At 51.1% G+C, this 21661-nt stretch overlaps 1 protein-coding gene across 1 annotated transcript; it reads left to right on the plus strand.

Annotated features, from left to right (window-relative positions):
* Window positions 1-737: 737 nt before the first annotated feature.
* Window positions 738-15212, plus strand: LOC120708022 (dolichyl-diphosphooligosaccharide--protein glycosyltransferase subunit STT3A-like). Its single transcript, XM_039993108.1, has 12 exons — window positions 738-899; window positions 7094-7214; window positions 7304-7384; window positions 7467-7595; window positions 13249-13452; window positions 13534-13677; window positions 13753-13939; window positions 14025-14122; window positions 14235-14314; window positions 14399-14486; window positions 14612-14699; window positions 14788-15212. Coding segments are annotated over exons 4-12 (933 nt in total). The 5' UTR covers window positions 738-899; window positions 7094-7214; window positions 7304-7384; window positions 7467-7553; the 3' UTR covers window positions 14790-15212.
* The last annotated feature ends 6449 nt before the right edge of the window (window positions 15213-21661 follow it).

The raw sequence follows: 21661 nt of genomic DNA on the forward strand, positions 1-21661 counted from the left end.
CATTTCGACTGTCTTAAGTGTCTCCACTTTTTTAAGATCAAATAACTCCATAAATTATTTCTGAATTCAATTTATCTCTAAACTATATAAATTGGTTTAATTTACTCAAAAATAAATTATATTAGAAGGCAAATTGAATCAAATGATATAGTTTAGGTGCTAAATTGAACCAAGAGATAGTTAAGGAGGTATCTCAACTTCGATCAAATTTGAGGGGAGTAATTTAGACTTTTTTTTATTATTTAAAATCAAAATAGGAAACCTCAAACGCGACCTTTAAACACGTGCAATGGTATGCACAGAACTTCTTTGATTTATTCGGACAATCATATGTCATTTTGATTGTCGACGAACCTTTTTTTAGAAGAATCCTTTTGTTGAGGGAAGAACATGAAAAGTTTCTTGGAAAATGATTCAGGGGACTTCTCTGACAAATACTCCTACTAATTAGTGTCCAAACACGAAAATGTTCAACAAAACCTCCTCTACCCTGCTTTGCCTTTCTTCCTCCGCCCCAAAACTCTGCTTCTCGGCATAAAAAAAAAAACTCTGCTTCTCGGCAGCAATGCCGGAGCCTCTATCCTCTACGGCGGCGGGCGGGGGCGGCGGTCGCCTTCGGAACGCCTTCGGCGGAGTGCTGTGCGCCTTCACCCTCCTCCTCATCGGCGTCCTCGCATTTTCGATCCGCCTCTTCTCCGTAAGATCGACCCTAACCGCACAGTTTATGATGTAGCAGCTGTTCATGATGTAGTTGCTGAATTGCTAACTATCCACTGACACAGCTAATGGCAAGAATCCTGCAGGGCTGTTTGTTTTGCTGTTGTAGCAATTCTCATTGCATTGGTGGCATCTAGCCCAACAAAAGGTTGGAGTGGTCGCAATTTGAGTCTGCTTGACCCGTAAGTTCTCATCAGTCATCACGATGTGATTGGTAGTTGAATTGTTGAGCTCTCTTTGTTCTGTTGCTAAGTAAGATCTCAGGATTGGTCTCTAGGAGTACATAACTTTTTAAACTTTATTATTTAAGTTACTAAGGAGGTTAACTAATGCTACTTTTAAACTTAAGATTCCCCCTTTTGGTACATAAAGCGCAATGATGTTTACAGGTGTACATGAGACAACTTGAGTTTTTTGCCTGATGATCTTTGAACATAATCTCCTGTCATAATGAAGTAGCCAAATCAACGTGTGGCTTAGCTTAATTTATTTGCAAATTCTGAGAAATATAGTTAAATCTGATACTATAAGAGTATATTTGTTGACAAATTTCAGTCTTAGCTTCAGATTAAACTCCTGTAAACGGGAGTGCGCTATGTCGATTATCCTGAAAATTATGTGTTATGTTCGCTGATGGATGGAGGAGTGTTGGTGGAAGGGATGAGGCGTAGGTTGTAGTCGTGGTTCGTGGCTGGTCGAGGTCCGGGACCTCGGTGTTTTGGCGCCGTCGGAGACGTCGCCGATAACGGAAGCAGGGGGTATCGGGAGTAGAGAGAAGGGATCAGGGAAGACTAGATTATTTTCTCATTGCTTAACTTCCAAGTCCGATACAACTCTTTCTTATATATGTTTATCTCTAACAAAGGAAGGATACTAACTGACTATATAATATATCTAAACTGATCCCCTAAATCCTCGCTTGCCAAAACTGCAGATCTTCATGTTTCTGAACCTGGGCGTGTAGCCCATCGGGCACGCCAACTAGCCGCCACTATTCTCCGTCTCCTGCTCCTGCGTTTGCTTCTTCTTGTTGCGACGTTGATAAGCTTTTCCGGTCATACCCCCCCCGCTCCGGAGCAACAGCTCGTCCTCGAGCTGAAAATCTGGATAGGACCGGCGAAAATCTTCAAGAGAGACCCAAGATGAGGACACTGGATCTTGATCACGCCACTGAACCAGCACTTCATACCGGCCACGAGCCAAACGACCTCGGAGCACCTGTGCCGGTCTCGTGCAAGCTTGCCCATTCTGGATTGGAGGAAGAGGTGGCGGAGCTCCCGGCGGCGTGCCATGGAATGGCTTGAGCAACCCAACATGGAAGACATCATGCAAACGAGCGCCTGGAGACAAGGACAGTCGATACGCGACGTCGCCAATCTTCTCGAGCACCTGATAGGGCTCGAAATATTTGGGTCCTAGCTTGCCACGGCCTTGTATCTTGAGCGAGGCGAGCCTCGCCTGGTTCGTATGCCCGTAGTGCCGGCGGTTCCCGCCCATATACCACTTTGAATGGAGAAGTCTTCAAGGATATGCCTAATACGAGGAATTGTAGCCGAATTCTGCCCAAGGGAGCCATCGAACCCACTGGCGAGGGCGGTCACCGGTCAAGCAACGAAGGTACATGGCAATAATCTTGTTAGTGGCCTCTGATTAGTCATCAGACTGGGGGTGGAAAGCTGATGTAAACTGAAGCTTGACCTCAGCTAAACTGAACAACTCCTTCCAAAAGGCACTAGTAAATACCGGGTCGCGGTCACTCACAATAGAGGAAGGTAGGCCATGCAGACGCACGATTTCTTGAAAGAAAACCTTGGCGACCGAAGCAACAGTATATGGATGGCTGAGCGGAACAAAATGAGCAAATTTGGAGAAACGGTCCACCACTGTTAGAATGACTGATTTGCCGTTTACCTTGGGTAGTGCCTCCACGAAATCCATGGCAATATCCGTCCATACAGCAGATGGAATTTCTAGTGTCTGCAGCAATCCCCCAGGTCTGAGATGCTCAGTCTTGTTCCGTTGACTGACTTCACAATTACGGATATTGTCCATGACTAGGCGGCGATCCCTAGGGATATAGAAATCTCAACGGAGTCGGTGTAGTGTTTCTTGAATCCCCTCGTGGCCCATGCCATGCGCCAAATCCAGTAGGGATGGCACCAGTGCATACGAGGCTGGAACAAAGATTTTCCCCTCCTTGAGTAGCAGGTTATCAACCACCGACCAGCCATCCTCGCCCTTCCCAGCCTTGGCTCAAGTATCGGATAGAGACGCGTCTGCTGCTAGCTGCTGTCGTAATTAATCAAATAGGGCGAAAGATGGGGTGGACAATACCGCCATAGTTGCAGAAGCTTCCTCATCAAGACGCGACAATGCGTCAGCTACGACATTGGCCGCACCGGGCTTGTACTCCACACGGAAATCAAATCCCAGCAGCTTAACAGCCCAATGATGCTGCGGAATTGTTGAAAGGCGCTGGTTGAGCAGAAATTTCAAACTATGATGGTCTGTGCGTACCACAAATACCCTGCCCCAGAGATAAGGCCGCCAATGCTTGACCGCTTGTACCAATCCAATCAACTCACGTTCATACGCTGCAAGTTTAGCATGGCGAGGTGCAATCGGCCGACTGAAAAATGCGATCGGTCCACCTCCTTGATGCAATACTGCTCCAAACCCGGAGCCCGAAGCGTCGCATTCGACCACAAAAGCAGATGAAAAATCTGGCAAATGCAGAACCGGCGCTGATGATAGAGCTTGCTGAAGTGCTTGAAAAGTTGTCGTAGCCTCTGCAGACCATTGAAAACCATCTTTTCTGAGGAGCTTGGTGAGGGGAGCGGCAATTAATCCATAATCCCGTATGAAATGGCGATAATAACCCGCTAATCCAAGGAAACCTCGGACCGCCTGAACAGTTTTTGGCTGCGGCCATGAAAGGACAGCCTTCACCTTGCTTTCGTCCATGGCAACCCCTTGAGCTGAAATAATGTGGCCTAAATATGCCACCGAGGGCTCACCAAAGGAGCATTTTGATTTCTTCAAAAACAGTGTATGCTGCTGCAATACGTCAAACACCGCCCGGATATGCAAAAGATGGTCAGCCCAAGATGTACTATAAATGAGTATGTCGTCAAAAAATACCAGCACGAACTTGCGGAGGAAGGCCTTCAAAACTGCATTCATAAGTGCTTGAAAAGTAGCTGGAGCATTGGTGAGACCGAAAGGCATGACCAGGAACTCAAATAAGCCTTGATGGGTGCGGAAAGCCGTCTTCTCCACGTCAGCAGGATGCATGCGAACCTGATAATATCCCGAGCGAAGATCCAGTTTAGTAAAGAACTTGGCACCCCGTAATTCATCAAGGAGCTCTTCAACCACTCGGATAGGAAATTTATCCTTCACTATGCATGCATTGAGGCGCGATAACCCACGCAAAGGCGCCAAGACCCTTCTGATTTGCGCACTAACAAAGCAGGGGATGAAAATGCAGATGAACTGGGTCGGATGATGCCTTGGCGAAGTAATTCGGCGCATTGTTTTTCGAGTTCATCCTTCTGGAGGTGAGCATATCGGTAGGGGCGCATTGCTACTGCATCCGTGCCTGGTTTCAGGTGAATCCAGTGCTCGAACTGTCTCTGTGGTGGCATGCCATGAGGTTCTTGAAAGAGGCCCGAAAATTCCTGGAGCAATTCCGGCAGGAGATGGCTGGGACTGGCATCCATGGAACGGAAAGAATGTGGTGACGGCCTGTCAATCCCACACCATAATATCCTCTTATCGGCCACACGAAAACCAAAAGTCTGTTCATTGAAATTCCACTGAATATCCCCCAGCTGACTCATCCAACTGACACCAATGACCATATCCAGAGCGCATGTCTGGAAGGCCCGGAATGCGATGATCTTCGAGCATCAAAACCTCTCCCCTGAAGATATTCTCCGTCGAATTGTAAATGACATGGACGCTTGGTCCTGTCGCTATAGGAGACTACGCTCTGTTCTAAACGTCTGGCGTGAGTGGATTGTAAACTGTCTCCCCTCCCCTTCTTCTCCTTCATCTCACCCCCTTGTAACTCCCTCTACCTCAGACTGCTGAGGTCCGATTGTAAACTGCTCCATGATTTCAATGAATGGTAGGTGGGGATCTTCCCCCCGATACGATTCAAAAAAATATCCAGAGAACCAAGTTGCAATGAGTGAGAATCAAACCAGAAGTAGTCGCTGCCTACCATGCCCCAGACCTCAGCTAACCTGCCCGGGCTGCGGACGTGATCCCCATTACCCACAGTGACATTGAGCGCCTCATCGGGTACAAAGGAATGCCCAAATCTTCTGCCACTTTGGTGTTGATGAAATTCTTGGACGAGCCTGAATCAAGAAGAGCTATGAGCCTGCGGCCTCCCAAGAATACCCAGACATGCATTGTTGGCACCTCCCGGGGTCGGATACCTGTGAGCGCGTGGAGTGATATGAACGGCGGTGAGCCTCCGTCGGCACGAGGAGTTGGCGGGGCATAAAGGAAATTCAATTCTGATGCCAATGTCTCCTCCGTGACCTCGTCCCCCTCGGTGTCGTCGGGCACGATCTCGATGACTGCTAGCTGTTTGCAGCGGTGGCCGACGAAGTATTTCTCAAGACAGTTGTAACATAGACCTTCCACGCGACGTTGGGCCATCTCCGTGACCGTGAGCTGTCGCCGGGGAAGCGCCGCGGCGCGAGGCGCTCCTGCTGGACGAGGGGCTCCTGGTGGAGGCCCTGCGGCTGGCCCGGCATACACACTGGTCGGGTGGCCGACCTGCTGACTTGCCGAACGGAACGGAGCACGACCACTTTGTCGTTGCGGAGCCGGCTCTAGGGCCAGCCTCTGCTCATAGGCGCGGGCATAGCGGATGGCGTCGTCCAAAGTTGCCGGTGACTAGATGGCAACGTCTGTCTTCAATGGGTTGGTCAGACCCGTGATGAAGAGCTGGACTTGCTGGCGTTCCAAGAGCTCCATCTCGCGGTAAGCTAGCGACACGAATTGCTTGGCATAGTCCTCCACCGTGCCGCTGCGGCGCAAGAGAGCCAACTCGCCAAGGGGAGATTCTGTAAGGGCCGGTCTGAACCGGCGATTCACCAATTGACAGAAGCGACGCCACTCTGGTTCACCTTGAACCATCTCAAGCCTATAATACCAAAGCTGTGCTGCGTCCGTCATGTGCAATGAGGCCATCCAAACTTTCCTGTGATCTGGTGTATTATGGCCGCGAAAGTAGAGCTCGCAGCGGTTAATCCAGGGCAACAGATCACCAGGGCCATCATAAGAGGGAAACACCATCTTGGGTTTGAGGAAGGATTGGTCGTCCTCCAGGTCCAATCGAGGTCCTCCGCGGCGCGGGCCGTGTGAACGGTGGTGGCGGTGGCGGCGGCGGTGGCGTGTAGGGTAGCTGTGGCCTAGGGCCAAGCAACCCGTCATCCTCCGTGCCATGCCCGCTCGAACTGGACGCTCGATCGCCCACTTCAATCCGTTTCACCGCTATGCTGACGGACTTGAGTTGATCTCCCGCTTCCTTCATGGTCTGTTGGAGCGACTCCACAGAAGCCGGAAGTGCCACCAGGGAGGCGATGCTGGGGACCAAGGGCGCCAGGGCGGACACCGTGGTGTTCATCTTCTCCATGAGAGTCTTGAGATCATCCATCGATTGTTGGAGAGCATCCATGGTGATCAAAAGGCCTGAGCAATCTGATACCGGATTGTTATGTTTGCTGATGGATGGAGGATTGTTGGTGGAAGGGATGAGGCGTAGGTTGTAGTCGTGGTTCGTGGCTGGTCAAGGTCCGGGACCTCGGCGTTTTGGCGCCGTCGGAGACGTCGCCGATAACGGAAGCAGGGGGGTATCGGGAGTAGAGAGAAGGGATCAGGGAAGACTAGATTATTTTCTCATTGCTTAACTTCCAAGTCCGATACAACTCTTTCTTATATATGTTTATCTCTAACAAAGGAAGGATACTAACTGACTATATAATATATCTAAACTGATCCCCTAAATCCTCGCTTGCCAAAACTGCAGCTCTTCATGTTTCTGAACCTGGGCGTGTAGCCCATCCGGCACGCCAACTAGCCGCCACTATTCTCCGTCTCCTGCTCCTGCGTTTGCTTCTTCTTGTTGCGACGTTGATAAGCTTTTCCAGTCATAACATTATGTTTGCCTCTGTTTAGTTTCCTCTTTGATCTCCTTGTGGACCTCTGTGTGTGCGCGCACATGTGTGTGTTTTCCTTCGCTGCTATTGAACTTGTAATCAACTTCCATTATACAATCAATGCGTGTTTCTTCCTTTTCTGTATAAGTTGACACCTCGACCGTTTGCCCTTTATTTATTATTTTTTCTCCTGACAGAACCTATGCAAGCAAGTACATCCCTATTATTGCTAGTGTGAGTGAACACCAACCACCAACCTGGCCTTCGTATTTTATGGATATCAATGTGCTGGTATTCTTAGTTCCTGCTGGGATCATAGTAAGTATTTCATTTCTTTTTGTTGAACTAGCAGTTTAGTGTTACCATGGTTTTGACTTCTGACTGATTGGTGTCAACTCAATTTGCAGTCATGCTTCTTACCGTTGTCTGATGCAAGCTCATTTTTGGTCTTGTACTTGGTCACATCAGTGTATTTCTCTGGAGTAATGGTAAGACTTTAGTATGAACTTTTGCAGTCAGCAGTGCTCTGCTGGTTTATTTATTAAAATCCTGATATTACTGCAATGGTAGGTCCGACTTATGCTCGTCCTTGCTCCTGCTGCATGCATTTTGTCTGGGATTGCTCTATCTGAAGCTTTTGGTGTCCTTACAAGATAGATGAAATTTCAGCGTCCAACATCAGATGATGACTCTTCTACAGTATGATTGTTTTCTTTGTGTTTTTGTTTTCGAGTGAAGTGCACCATCGGTCCTTGAACTTGTCATGGGGTGCCATCTAGGTCCCTAAACTATTAATTTGCCATTTTGGGTCCCCGAACTTTCCTAGCGTGCCATTCAAGTTCCAAACCACCCTGATTAGTGTTAATTTTTTTTGTGGCATCCAGAAAGTGTTGATCCTCCCCGCACAGTCGTTGCTCGATTCATAGGAGATGAGGAGAGAAGTAAATGAGGCAAGGAGAGATGGGTCGTTGTCATGTGGGTTGCTAGGATGCCATGTGGGCAGTAAACAGTATGTAGGAGAGAATGAGTAGTGTATTCCTCCAAATCCTAGAAGGGTGGGTAATATAGTAACTGTACACGGGCCTCTAGATGGGCCTAACACACAGGGAGGTGGTCGGGACATGGAGGACCCGAACATCGCCGATAGCGACCCTGTCGCGAACGAAGTGCAAGTCGATCTCCACATGCTTCGTCCGCTGATGCTAAACGAGGTTGGTGGAGAGATACACGGCGCTGATGTTGTCGCAGTAGACGAGCGTGCTCTTGGTGAGCGAGCTATGGAGCTCAGCCAAGAGCTGTCATAGCCAGGACGCCTCCGCCACACCGTTAGCGACAACACGGTACTCCGCCTGGGCACTGGAGCGGGAGACAACCGGCTGCCGCTTGGACGACTAGGAGACAAGGTTGCCGTCCAGGAAGACGGCATAGCCGGAAGTGGAGCGGTGAGTGTCCGGACAGCCAGCCCAGTCAGCGTCGGTGTAGACAACCAGCTCAGCAGAGGGAGAGCGGTGAAGAACCAGGCCGAAGTCAACAGTGCCACGGACGTAGCGGAGGAGACGGTTCATTGCAGCAAGATGTGACTCGGGGGGATCATTCATATGAAGGCAGACCTGCTGAACGGCATATGTGAGGACCGGCCTGGTGAAGGTGAGGTACTGCAAGGCACCAGCAAAACTCCGGTAGGCAGTAGGATCAGCCACGGGATCACTCATATCAGCAGACAGCTTCGCCTGAGTGTCGATAGGAGTGGAGCAGGGCTTGCAATCAGTCATCCCAGCCCGCTCCAGAATATCAAGTGCATACTGCTGCTGGTGAAGGAGAAGGCCAGAAGGGCGAGACTCAACAGTAACACCCAAGAAATGATGGAGTTGACCAAGATCCTTCATAGCAAACTCCTACTGCAGAGAGGAGATGATGCGCTGAAGCAACTGTTGACTGGAGGCTGTGAGCATAATGTCATCAACATAGAGCAGCAGGTAGGCAGTCTCATCTCCACGGCGGTAGATGAACAGAGAAGTGTCAGACTTGGCATCGGCCTCGGTGAATCCCAATGTCAGCAAGAACATGACGAACCGAGAATACCAAGCCCGAGGAGCCTACTTCAGACCATAGAGAGACTCGTTGATCCGGCAGACCATGTCCGGACGACTGGAGTCCACAAATCCCGCTGGCTGAGTGCAGTAGACTGTCTCTGACAAAGTGCCATGGAGAAACGCATTCTTCACATCCAACTGGTGCACAGGCCAAGAGCGAGAGAGAGCGAGCGAGAGGACCGTGCACACAGTAGCAGGCTTCACCACTGAACTGAAGGTCTCATCATAATCCACACCAGGCCGCTGGGTGAAACCCCGGAGAACCCAACGGGCCTTGTAGCGATCCAGTGTGCCATCAGCCCGACGCTTATGCGTCCAGATCCACTTGCCAGTGACCACATTGCAACCAGATAGATGTGGCACGAGGTCCCACGTCTGGTTGGCAAGAAGAGCCGCATACTCCTCTTCCATCGCGTGACGCCTGTGAGGATCCGCCAGGGCGTCGCGTACAGAGAAGGGTACCGGAGAGATCCGCGGCTCTCTCTCGGTGGCGGAGAGAGTCGCGGGCTGAGAAGCCATCCACCGAGTCACCATGGGATGAATACGACCAGGGTCCCGATGGATGACAGGCGGGTGGTACACCGCCGGCTCGACACGAGAGCGAGACGGTGGAGGCGGCGCGGTGCCGGCACCGAACGATGCCGGTACACTTGCTGAGCGTAGCGCGCAGGTGCAGGAGGAGGCACTGGGGCCACGCGTGGCGTAGCAGGGGACACCGGGACCGCGCGTGGCGCGACAGAAGACACCAGGGAGGCGGTGCCGGGGTACCGGGAAAACCTACAGGGAAAGGACAGACAGACAAAGGTGGCTGAACCACCGGGTCAGGCGAAAACAGGGACTCCAACTCGGGGTCAGGGGAAGGTATAGAGGAGGTGGAGTAGGGGAAATCCGACTCGTCAAACACAACATGTCGGGAGATGAGGACCCGGCGAGAGGTGAGGTCAAAGTATCGGTACCCCTTTTGGTCAGGGGAGTAACCAAGAAACACACAACGAGTCGAGCGGGGCGCCAGCTTGTGAGGAGTAGTGGCGGAGATGTTAGGATAACATGCACACCCGAAGACACGAAGGTGGTCGTAGCGAGGAGGGGTACCGAAAAGAGCGTGGTGTGGTGTGGGAGCAGGGGAAGCCGTGGACGGAAGGCGGTTGAGCAAGTAGGTGGCGGTGTGGAGACTCTCAGCTCAGAAGCGGGGGGACAGAGAGGCCTGGATCAGAAGCGGGGGGACAGAGAGGCCTAGATCAGAAGAGTGCGCATGACGTCATTCGTCGTGCGAATCATCCGCTCAGCCTTGCCGTTCTGGGGAGAGGTATACGGACAAGACATACGCAGCTGAACACCCCGAGCGAGGAAGAAAGAACGGGAGGTGGAGTTGTCGAACTCACGTCCGGTGTCACACTGGACAGCCTTAATGGTGAGGCCGAGGACACCCAGGCAAAGAAGTGGAGGAGGGTGGGAAAGGTCTCAGACTTGGCACACAAAGGAAAAGTCCAGGAGGAATGAGAGAAATCATCAACCATCACCAAATAGTATTTATAACCAGAAATGCTGAGTACAGGAGAGGTCCACAGGTCACAGTGAACAAGATCAAAGGCATGCATCGCATGCGAAGAAGAAGAAGAAAAAGAAATTCTAACATGATGACCTAGCTGGCACGCATGACAGAGGTGCTCAGCAGGAGCCCTAGTACAAGGAACATCGGTACTACGACTGAGCTGAGCCAAAACGTTGTGGCCGGGGTGACCAAGCCGGCGGTGCCCGTTGGTGGAAGACGGCGTCGCGGCAAAGGCAGCAGACGAAGAAGAAGTCGAATGTGGAGCAGCGGAAGTAGGAAGAAGAAGGGTGTAAAGGGCCCCGAGTTGTCACATCGGAGGAGCGGACGCCGAGAAGCCGAATCCTTCACAGTAAGACTAGAGGAGTCAAATTCGATGAAACAAGAATTGTCAGCAGTAAACTGGCGAATGGAAAGAATATTATGAATCATCTGAGGAGCAACAAGAACATTGGGAAGCCGGAAAGAACCAAGAGCAGAACCCACGGCGGTGACAGGAAAACAAGACTCATCGCCAACCATGATGGAAGAAGGACAAGAGGGATGTGGGGGTCGGACAGAAGAGAGGATACCGCCATCTGGGGTGGTGTGGAAGGAGGCACCCGAGTCAGCGATCCACTCGGTGCTGATCGGCGGTGTCAGCCCCATGGTGCTGAAGGACTGCGCCAGCGCAGCCTGGTCCCACCCCCCAGACCAGGTCGGTGGCTGGCTGGGCTGAGCAGGTGGAGTGCAGGACGGCGTGAACAGGGGAGCAGCACCGGTGAACATGGCCGCCGGCTGGAGCTAAGGACGAGCCCCCCTGACCCTAAAATGGCCACATCGAGATGCGCCCTGACCATGGGTTGCTGAAGGATGGCCAGGGCGTACCTCCAGAGGTAGGAGCAGAAGCAGGAGCCGGAGTCGGCGTGCCCCGGCGACCCCCACCAGCACCACCGGTGCCCGCACCACCAGGAGCAGTGCCACCAGCACCACCACCACGACACCCCCCCCCCGACGATGTCCACCACGCCCCCCTCCCAGTCTGCCCGGTGGGAGGAGCACCAAGGAGGGAGGTGGCTGGCGAGGCGGAGGAAGTCGGTGGAGCATCCACGAGCGCGGTGGAGGAGGACGAGGACGAGCCGGTCGTGGGACCCCTGGTGATCTCGAGAACGAGGTCGTCCCGGACCTGCAGGAAGGAGGGGAAGGGCCTCTGGCGGGTGATCCATGTCCGCAGATGGTCATAGGTGCTGTTGAGACCCCGTAGGACATTGAGCACCAAGACCTGGTCGGGAACCGGACACCCGAGGTCGTAAAGAGCATCAGCCATGCCCTTCATCCTCCTGCAGAACTCACCAACGGAGAGGTCCCCCTGCTTGAAGGTGCGGGAGGCGTCGAGCTGGAGAGCGCAGAACTCGGCATTGCCGAGGAACTGCCCCTCGAGTGACGGCCAGGCCTGTCGAGCGGTACCGCCGTGAGTCCTGACGATGTCCTCAAAGATCCAGGACATGACGATGCTGTTGAGGCACAACCACACCACGTCCATCGCCTCGACCGGCGTGTCGAGGAGGACGTGGTCGTCGAGGGCATAGCGGCGGAGGGCGAGGAGGACCTGGTCCCGCCAGCCCCCGTAGGAGGAGGACGTGGGGTCGAGGAGGACGGAGACCAAGGCCTTGATGTTCTGGACGTCGACGGCCTGAAGGTGGAGCTGGGCGACCATGGGATCGGTCGGGTCGAGCCGGGGTCTAGAACTAGAGGGCGGAGCCTGGTGGGAAGAAGAGGCGCCGTGCTTAGTGAAGGGGACGAGGGCAGCCGCACGGACCCGCTCCTGAGCCGCCGCAGCCTCGGACTTGGCGGCGAGGAGGGCCGCGGCGAGAGCATCGTCGGCCGTAGCAGCTCCTGCGACGATCTGCTTCCCGCGGAGGTCAGCGGCGGCGTACGGCGCATCCGCGGGGGGCATCCCGAGCGCAGGCCATGGAGGAGGAAGGGCGGCATCGGCCGCGGCGGCGGCGGCGGCGGCCCACGCTCCTGCCGCGGCGGCGGTGGCGGCGTCGTCGGCCTCGGGCGCCTGCTGCCTAGGCGGCGGCAACGGCCGAGGCGGGCCCATGGTGGGGGCAGCGGCGGCGCTAGAGCCCCCCGCCCCCGCGGCCCTCGCGCGCGCGCCCGCAGCGGCGGGGGCGGCGCCGTCGGGCGCGGGCTCGAGCAGGGCGAGGGCGGTGGCGGGTCGGGGTGGCCGGATCTGGGGCCAAGTGGCCGGTGCGCCAGGGGCAGGGAGCGTGGCAGCGCCAGCGCTGAGAGGGAGGGAAGAGAGGGGAGGGAAGAGAGGGAGGGAAGGAGGAGAGGGGTGGCGGCGGCGGCGGCCGGCCGGCCATGGCGCCGGCGGCGCCGGCGGCAGCTGGAGGGTGGGAGGAGGAGAGAGAAGGCTAGGCTAATGATACCATGTAGGAGAGAATGAGTAGTGTATTCCTCCAAACCCTAGAAGGGTGGGTAATATAGTAGCTGTACATGAGTCTCTAGATAGGCCTAACACACAGGCCATATGGGCCACTCATATATACACCAACACAGTAATTAGCTCAATATAGCAAATTTAGGGACATGAAACTACAAATTAACTGTTCAGGGACCTAGGTGGCACGCGCAAACAAGTTTTGGGACCGATGGTGCACTTTACTCCTTTTCTATCTATTATGTTGAATTATTCACTTACACATGAGATTTTGTCAAATTCAAGGCACATGATGGTAGTTTTAATACTCCTGCCAACTCAGAATCTGTTTCAAAGGAAAAGCCATCCAAGAAAAATCGTAAGAAAGACAAAGGCTCAGAGGGAAGTTCTCCTGTTAATCCTAGAACAGAAGAAAAACTTTTAGTGCTGCCTTGTGGACCATCTGCTGTGGGTATAATGTTGCTCATCATACTTTCTGGGTTTTACGTGGTAATGAATCTGTTCCTTCTGAAAACAACATTCTCCCTAGATTAGATGAAGATTACTAGTAAATGATGCATTGGTTTGTAGGTCCATTGTGTGTGGGCTGCTGCAGAAGCATACTCAGCACCCTCAATTGTGCTGACATCTCGTTCACATGATGAGTTGCATGTTTTTGATGATTTCCGTGAAGCTTATGGATGGCTGCGCCATAACACAGATGTAGATGATAAGGTATGCCTTCTTGCTTCTTCTTATTAGTACACCTCCTGTGTTTGTTCTGAAATGAAGATGGAGCTGATTGTTCAGGTTGCATCTTGGTGGGACTATGGTTACCAGACAACTGCAATGGCCAACAGAACTGTTATTGTAGACAATAATACATGGAATAACACACACATAGCAACAGTTGGGACAGCAATGGCATCCCCAGAAAAAGCAGCATGGGAGATCCTAAATTCCTTAGATGTCAAATATGTGTTTGTTGTCTTTGGAGGTTGATACATTTTTGGCTTCTCGAAACTAACAATTGCCGTAAACAAGTGCTGCCATACTCCCTAACACCTGGCAAATTTTTTCAGGGCTTATTGGCTACTCAAGTGACGATATCAATAAGTTCCTCTGGATGGTCCGAATAGGAGGTGGTGTATTCCCGCACATAAAGGAAGCAGATTACCTTGTAAACTGCGGACTTGCCTTTTGCAATTCCTCGTTCAATTGTCCTGTGCTCTATCAAATACCTGAAGCTTCACATTTTTTGAATATTCTTGTGTAATTGCGTCATATTTCAGAGGGATGGCAACTATCGTGTTGATGCTCATGGCACCCCAACGATGCTGAATTCCCTCATGTACAAGCTTTGTTATTACAGGTCTGTGACACATAGAAGTTATTATACTGTGCTTAAATGACACATTTGTGAAAAAATGTTTAACTTTGTTTTCCTTTGCCACAGATTTGTTGAAACTGATGGCAAGGGCTTTGATAGAGTGAGAAGATATGAAATAGGGAAGAAGCACTTTAAGCTGACCCATTTCGAGGAGGTGGAGTGCTTTTCGTTTCTCCATTTCTTTTCTTTTGTGAAAATATCGTTTCTCCAATTTGGATGTGAAAATTTCCCTACTGCTTGAATAGTGCATTCGTTGTGTTCACATGCTGCTGAACGCAGGTTTTCACTACCCACCATTGGATGGTTCGGATTTACAAACTAAAACCTCAAAAGAACAGAGTCAGAGGGAAACTGAAACTAAAAAAATGTAAGCCAGAATGCAAAATTTGCTTAGATACAACCATATTGAAACTTCTGCATTTCAAACATCTTTCCACTCATTTCGTTTGCTGCAGAGTTCAAAAACAAGTTCCAGTGGAAAGAAGCGTCCATGGTAATATAGATCAGAAAGGTGGGGTGCTGGACAACTGGAATCGTCCATGAACCACAAAGCACAAACTAATGAAAAAAGGAATTAGACTAGAAAAATCAGCATTGGTTTGTTCTTGATTATTGTCATTGAGCATGGTATAGGGATACTCTGCAATTCATAGTTTTTTTGCCATTCCACCCTCCCAATACGTTTCTCCAGACAGTGGAGGTCTGATGATTTTTTTTAATGTGTTCTGGAGTGCGTCTTTTATTATCGTTAAAAATACGGCATTCGTTTGTAGGGATCTGACTGGGTGCCTGCCCATTAGGAATTATTGGATTCCAGTTTCTATCAAGTAGACATTAGTGACATGTTGTAGCAAGTTGCTTACTATTTACAGTTTACAGATATCCATGCAATGCAAACATATTATATACTGTCTCAGCATTCTAGTTCTTGGTAGGATCATCAGTTTATTTCTTGTATCGGTTTGGATCTAAGAATTATTATTGAATAGATACTATACTGTCAATTTCTGAGCAAGTTGCAACTTGCAAGTACGCCGTTATGTTTACTAGACTATTTTGCCAAACCACAAAGATCTAGTATACAGATCTGGTACTTAATATATTTATTGGTGATTACCACCTGTAGAATGAAGCTTAAGCCAGAAGAATGCTGCAATGTGAGTTTTGTGCAACATATTTATATTTGTAGAATCTCCCTGCAATTTGAAAAAAAAACAAACGCGAGCAGCACTATAAATTTGCGTGCATAACAAAAGGAAAATGTGAGGCTCGGTGATTTTAATGAGATCGTTGCTCCTGGAGCTGTCTTGAAGTCAGCAGGCGAGCATCTTTAGTAATAGCCTCTATTTTCAGCTCCTACTTTATTAAGTTTTTTTAGGGAAAACCTACTTTATTAAGTAGGGGTTGACACTGGCTTTATGGGCTGTATCTTTAGCAATAGCCTCTGCTCCCGGCCCGGCCCGCGGTGGCGGCACGGAGAATCAGGGGTGGGGTGGAGAAAAGCGGCTAGCTTGCGGTCGAGCTCGAACTAGCGGCGGTGGATCCCGAGCTCGGTAGAGGAGGGCAGCATCGTGGCGAATCGAGCTTGGGGTGCAACAAATCGAGCTCCGTGTGGATCTAGGTTGCAGCACTCGAGCTCCCCTTGGCGGCTGGTAGACACGGCTCGGTGGCACTCGTGACAGCTCCCCCTGCGAGGCGCCGGCCGGATAGAGATGGGGGCGAGAGGGCCACGACGCGGCGGGGGAGGGGAGGAGGGGATGCTGGAGCTTGGGGCGGCGGAGGTGCAGCACCTTGGGGATGGCGTGGTGCTCGACCTAGGGCGGGGGTGGCACGGGTGCTGCAAACCCGGGGATGGTGGGTGCTCGAGGGCGAGGGCGGAGGAGGTGCTGCAGCTTTGCGGCCGCGCGTGAGACGAGGGAGACCATGTGAAAAAAAATAGCCCCTCCCTAGCCATCCATGAGAGAAAGGGCCCTGAATTTGGAGGCCTCTACTTTAGGGACTTCGGCTTTGCTGGAGTCAATTTTTTTTTACCTTCGGTCCCTACTTTAAAAGTAGGGATTCAAAAACAGCAGCATGGACGGGAGGTAGTGCTAAGGTTAGATTTGTCATCTGAGTGCTACATGGAACAAAACTCTCCAACATATAGCAAGCATACTCTAGTCCCTACTCCCTACTCCCTACTCCCTACTCTTATTTAAATACCTAGTTTTAGATTTTTACGATTAATTTTATGCCGTGCTTAGTGATACAGAAACATTCGCTCTTCTGAACACTTCTTCCTAGCGAACAGTCCACACAAGGACAAGCTGCGTCGGTGCCGCTTCATCCACCCGTGCGACATGGAAGGTCCCTTTCTAGATTGCTGCTGTGACGACGGTGGTGTGACCTGACTGCTTTGCCTTCGAATTTTTTTATTTTAATCCTTTTTAATTTAATATTTTAATAATAACTTGTCCAGATCTAAATTTCCAACAACTAGCTCTTTTGGTTGCGCTAAGTCTCATGACGCGACTCCCTGGAGGGTTAAGCCACATGCTTCGACGCGACTGAGCTGCTACCCTGGCACACGCGTGCCAGCGAGCCTGACGTGGCAAGGCTAAGTCGCGCCACATGCTTTGGCGCGACTCAGTCGCGCCATGCGCCGTGGCGCAACTTAGCCTAATATAGGTCCACCCGGCCAGCCTTCTCTTCCTTCCCCTCCCATTCTTTTTTCCTCCACTCCCCACTCGATCCGACCTCCATGGCGCCGCCCCTCCCTCTCCCCCTCTAGATCCACTCCATCATCTACCCGATTCGAAGGGGATGAAGGGAAACCGATCTTTGAAGGTAACTTCTCCATTTTAACCGATTGGTTTTCCTCCATTTCGCGGATTTTTTAGGTTTTGAGTTGGTTAGGGTTTTGTAGGGTTTGAGTTGAAATGGGGGATTGAGTACGAATTGGGTCATGTTGCGGCCGCTAAGCTTGGCATAGGGCAAGCTAAGATGAGTGCAAAGTTGGAGATCGAGGAGATGGTAAGGGAGGTTCAGATGGAGGCAATGAAGGCTAGGGATGATAAAGGAAAGGGAGTCGCCATTGACAGCAGTAATAATGATGATGACTGTGGTGATGATGAGTTGCTTTACGATGACAATTTCGACTAGGTGAAGAAAGCGTCTTTTGGTGCACATGGACCTTGTTTATCTATCATGGACTGTTGTAATTTGAATAATTCTTGTAGTGAACTTGTAATGTGAACTTTGTGGTCATCTATTGGGACTACTATTATTAGACGTGTAATGGACGACACTTTGTGCAATCGAGTATATTGTAATGTCCTATCAAACTGGTAATGTGATATCTACAATCTTGTGATGGGCAATCAAATATCTTGTCTTGCAAGGAGTCGAGCCATTTTCCTTGGCACCAAAGTATCTTGAGCCAAATCTGGTCGGCACCAATGCGAGGAAGTCGTGTCATTTCCCTTGGCATGACTAATTGGCGTGTAATTACCCTACTCCAGATCTGGTCGGTGCTATCACGTGGTGTGACTCCTTTATAAGTCGCACGGAGTGGCTTGGCACGACTCTTCAAAGAGTCACGTCATTTCCAGCAGCGCGACTCAGTGAGGAGTTGCGCCAACCTTTGACCGCGACCAGATTTGACTCAGGCCAAATTTTTGCTAACTAGTCACGCCAAGATAAATGACACGACTCCTGATAACTGAAAAGAGTATGAAAATAAAATATAACAACAATTTAAAAAGCAAACATAGTAAAGGAAGTGCTATGCCGAGTTTAGCTTCTCATAAGAAAATCAATGCCAAAACATCTATCATTTAAAAAAATTGCTCTCCACATCATTATGAAATAGCACCACACTAATAATCTTGAATAGATACATCCAGACATACAACAAGTGAACATGGACACTGAGTTATATAATCCTACAATTTAAATGTAGATAGAGTAAAACAATTAGCTATTTGTGGACAGGTCCTGATAATGACTTCTCATGCATAGGAGGCATCGTCAGTAGTGGCACAAAGGGAGCCAGATAGTTAGGATCACTAACGATATCTTGAGGTGGTGCCTCCTTGCCCCTCCTACGAGGGGTTGCAATACCGAGAGCCCCTTGTTGGCCGTGTCGTCCTCCTATGAAAGAGAATTTATTCAACATATGTATAGCTAATCACAATCATAAAGTATCAGAAATAGAAATAATATTGCAAATACGGCACCTGTAGATGATGTGGCCAACGAAGTTGTTCTACTCGTGCTCCTTCCACCACAATAGCGTGATCCAGAAGGTTCATCTTGATCGGCCTCGTTATGAAAACGACCAAGTTGTTGCCCCTGCAAGTGCACAGGTCACACACAAGGGCGAACCTAGGACTTTAACTATGATGCACAACTTTAGCAAATATATATAAAACATAGACTATTATATAGTCAAAATTAGCTAATTGCTATTATTTTTTATTCTTCTTGCTGCAAATGACTATTACTCCTACTTTTACGTAGTGACAACACAAGGATTGATGACTCGATTGAGCTATATTATATATCTACTATGGTACATGAGTATGGCCACAACGGGAGCCATAAAAGCATGCTAAATCCCATCTGGATGACTGAAATCATACCCAAACATCTACACACTTGATCTAGCCTTGTTTGTGGACAACAGAGAGATATACGTAAGCAAATTTGCATCAGTCTTTAAATTTGTAAACACTAAATTTTCAAGATTGGTATATTTAGTCCTCAAGCAGTAAAACAAATAGAAGAGAGGAAGCCAGAGGGAGACGACCTGCTGAGAGAGAAGGGGGGCGTCGAGGAGGGGCACGTCGGGGAGCGGCGGGCCGCACGACTGTCGGAGAGGCCCGGCGTTGGCGGCGGGGCAGCCGGACTGGAGGTCGGTGTTGGAGGTAGGGCGGCGTCGGCAGGAGGGGTGCCCTCTGCGCACCCACAGTAGGGCCGCGGCACCCGGCGCAGGCGGGAGGGGTGGCCTCAGCGCTAGCCAGGTAGGGCCACGGGCGGGACCCGACAGCGACAGGAGGCGCAGGTGGCGGCGGCCTACAGCGCCAAGGAGCCTAGCGAATTGTTGGGTCCATTTCAACTCAACAAAAACCCTAACTAACTCAAACCCTAAAAAATCCGCGAAATGGAGGAAAACCAATCGGTTAGAATGGAGGAGTTACCTTCAATGATCGGTTTTTCTTTGTTTCCCCTTCGAATCGGGTGGAGGATGGAGTGGATCTAGAGGGGGAGAGGGAGGGGCGACGCCATGGAGGTCGGGTCGAGAGGGGAGTGGAGGAAAAAAAAGAATGAGAGGAGGAGGAAGAGGAGGCTTTCCGGAAGGACCTATATTAGGTTGAGTCGCGCCACGATGCATGGCGCGACTCAGTCGTGACAAAGCATGTGGCGCGACTCAGCCTTGCCACGTCAGGCTTGCTGGCCAGCGTGGCAGTTCGGTCGCGCCGAAGCATGTGGCGTGACTTTCAGGGAGTCGCGCCACGAGAATTGGTGTGACCAAAAGGGTTAGTTCTCGGAAATTTAGATCTGAACGAGTTATTATTAAAATATTAGATTAAAAAGAGTTAAAATAAAAAAATTCTTCGCCTTTCAGCCCTTCACTGTACCCTTGTGGCCTCCTGCAGCGCCTGGCCATCGTCCGGTCCGGCAGGCTCTACTGCACCTTCACGGCTGTCACGAATCACGATACCGCTGTCAGTGAGAGACAGTGGTGACTGGTGAGGGCGACCTGACCTGACAGGCGTCGGCAAGCTTCGGTAGTGGCGGAAGCTGTTACTACCTCAATGGAGCAAGCATTTGGAATGGGACTTTGATTGAACAGCGTGATAACCGTATCTTTGGAAGTGAACGGCGAAGCAACTCTGGGAATGGTTGGCACAATCCTTTGCACTAGTGATGTTGGACGCAGCCACACAGGCTACAGCTACCGTCGTCCTACCGTGACCAGGGCGGTGGATAGAGGCAGCAGCGGCAGAGACGAGAAGAGTCTATTTTTCTTTCGATGAAACAGTATCCTTGCATTATTGGCGTCATTAGCTGACAAGAGTATTGCCCGCAGATCTCATCTAAAAACTTGACTGCACATATAGGTTGGAAGAAATTAAAGTTAGAATTGTTTTGCTCCTATCAGAAGAAGAAAATAATTTTCCCTACCAAATGTATCCTTGCATTATTGGGGTCATCTACGTTCTCCCCGTGAAAGATGTTAGTAATCTTAGCCATTGGTAATAGCCTATCGTCCTTGGTCTTGGTCATCATCCATGCTCACAGCCTTACAACCATCGTCTACAATTACTGTCGGTGTCCTGACCCGGCGGTCCGGACCCAACCAATGATGATGCTGCGTGTTCCTCGTCACAAATGTTGATGCAAAAGGCAATACAGTAACACACGGGTTTATCCTGGTTCCGGCCGTGGGGCCGTACGTCCAGCAAAGGGGTGTGCGAGGGCACTATACTATCTTGCACCGGGGGTGCCTGTAGTAGGGGGTACAGGCGAGGCGAGAGAGGGAGAGAGGCTCCCAAGTCTCTGCTAGAGGAAGAGTTAATTGAGGCGAGTGCCAATATCGGGGTTCAGAGGAGCGTGTGTGCTCTGCTAGTTGTGCGAAGCGTTGTGTTATACCGAATGGGCCGACCCCCCTAAGGGAACGCCCGCCTCCTCCTTTTATAAATACAAGGAGGGACGGTTGTACATGCACAGGGGGTCATGAAAGTCGTCGTCTTTTCCCGAATCTCGGGGGGGGTGCAGTGATCGAGCACTGTGGGAAGTACACTGTGGGGTATGGCGCCGGGCGTGGCTGTCGTCCTGGGCATCGTCCTTGGTCTCGCGGAGATCACGCCGGCGTCCTGGCGGCTTCAGCGGGCGGTGTTCCGAAGGTCCTGCAAGCCAGGGTCTTGTCCTGGTCAAGGCCGGAGCCGCTTCCGAGGGTCGTGCCCATGCCTTTCGGGGGCTCCGCGGAAGGGAAAGTACGAAGGAGGCATGGGGAGTTGGCAGCATAGTGGCTGGAGCAGTGCCGAGCACGTCTTGCACTGCGTCGCAGGTTCCCACAGTGTTGTCACAGCACCGGGGAGCAGTGACAGGAGTTGGCGAATGGGACTCCGGTCCCAGCCACTGTGGGGAATGGCGGCCTGACGTTGTCTGACCCGGGCGCTGTGGAGGAGTGGTTGGCATTTTAATGCCTTCGTACGGGGGCTGTGAGCGGAGGCCGGTTGCCCAGCGGCTCCGGACCCCTCCCGAGCAGCTAGCTGAGCCGAGAGCTCACGGGGGTCCGGATAGGTACGTGGAGGTCCCGGACCCATCTGCAGGGGGTCCAGG

This window comes from Panicum virgatum, chromosome 5K (assembly GCF_016808335.1).
Source record: "Panicum virgatum strain AP13 chromosome 5K, P.virgatum_v5, whole genome shotgun sequence".
Lineage (NCBI taxonomy): Eukaryota > Viridiplantae > Streptophyta > Magnoliopsida > Poales > Poaceae > Panicum > Panicum virgatum.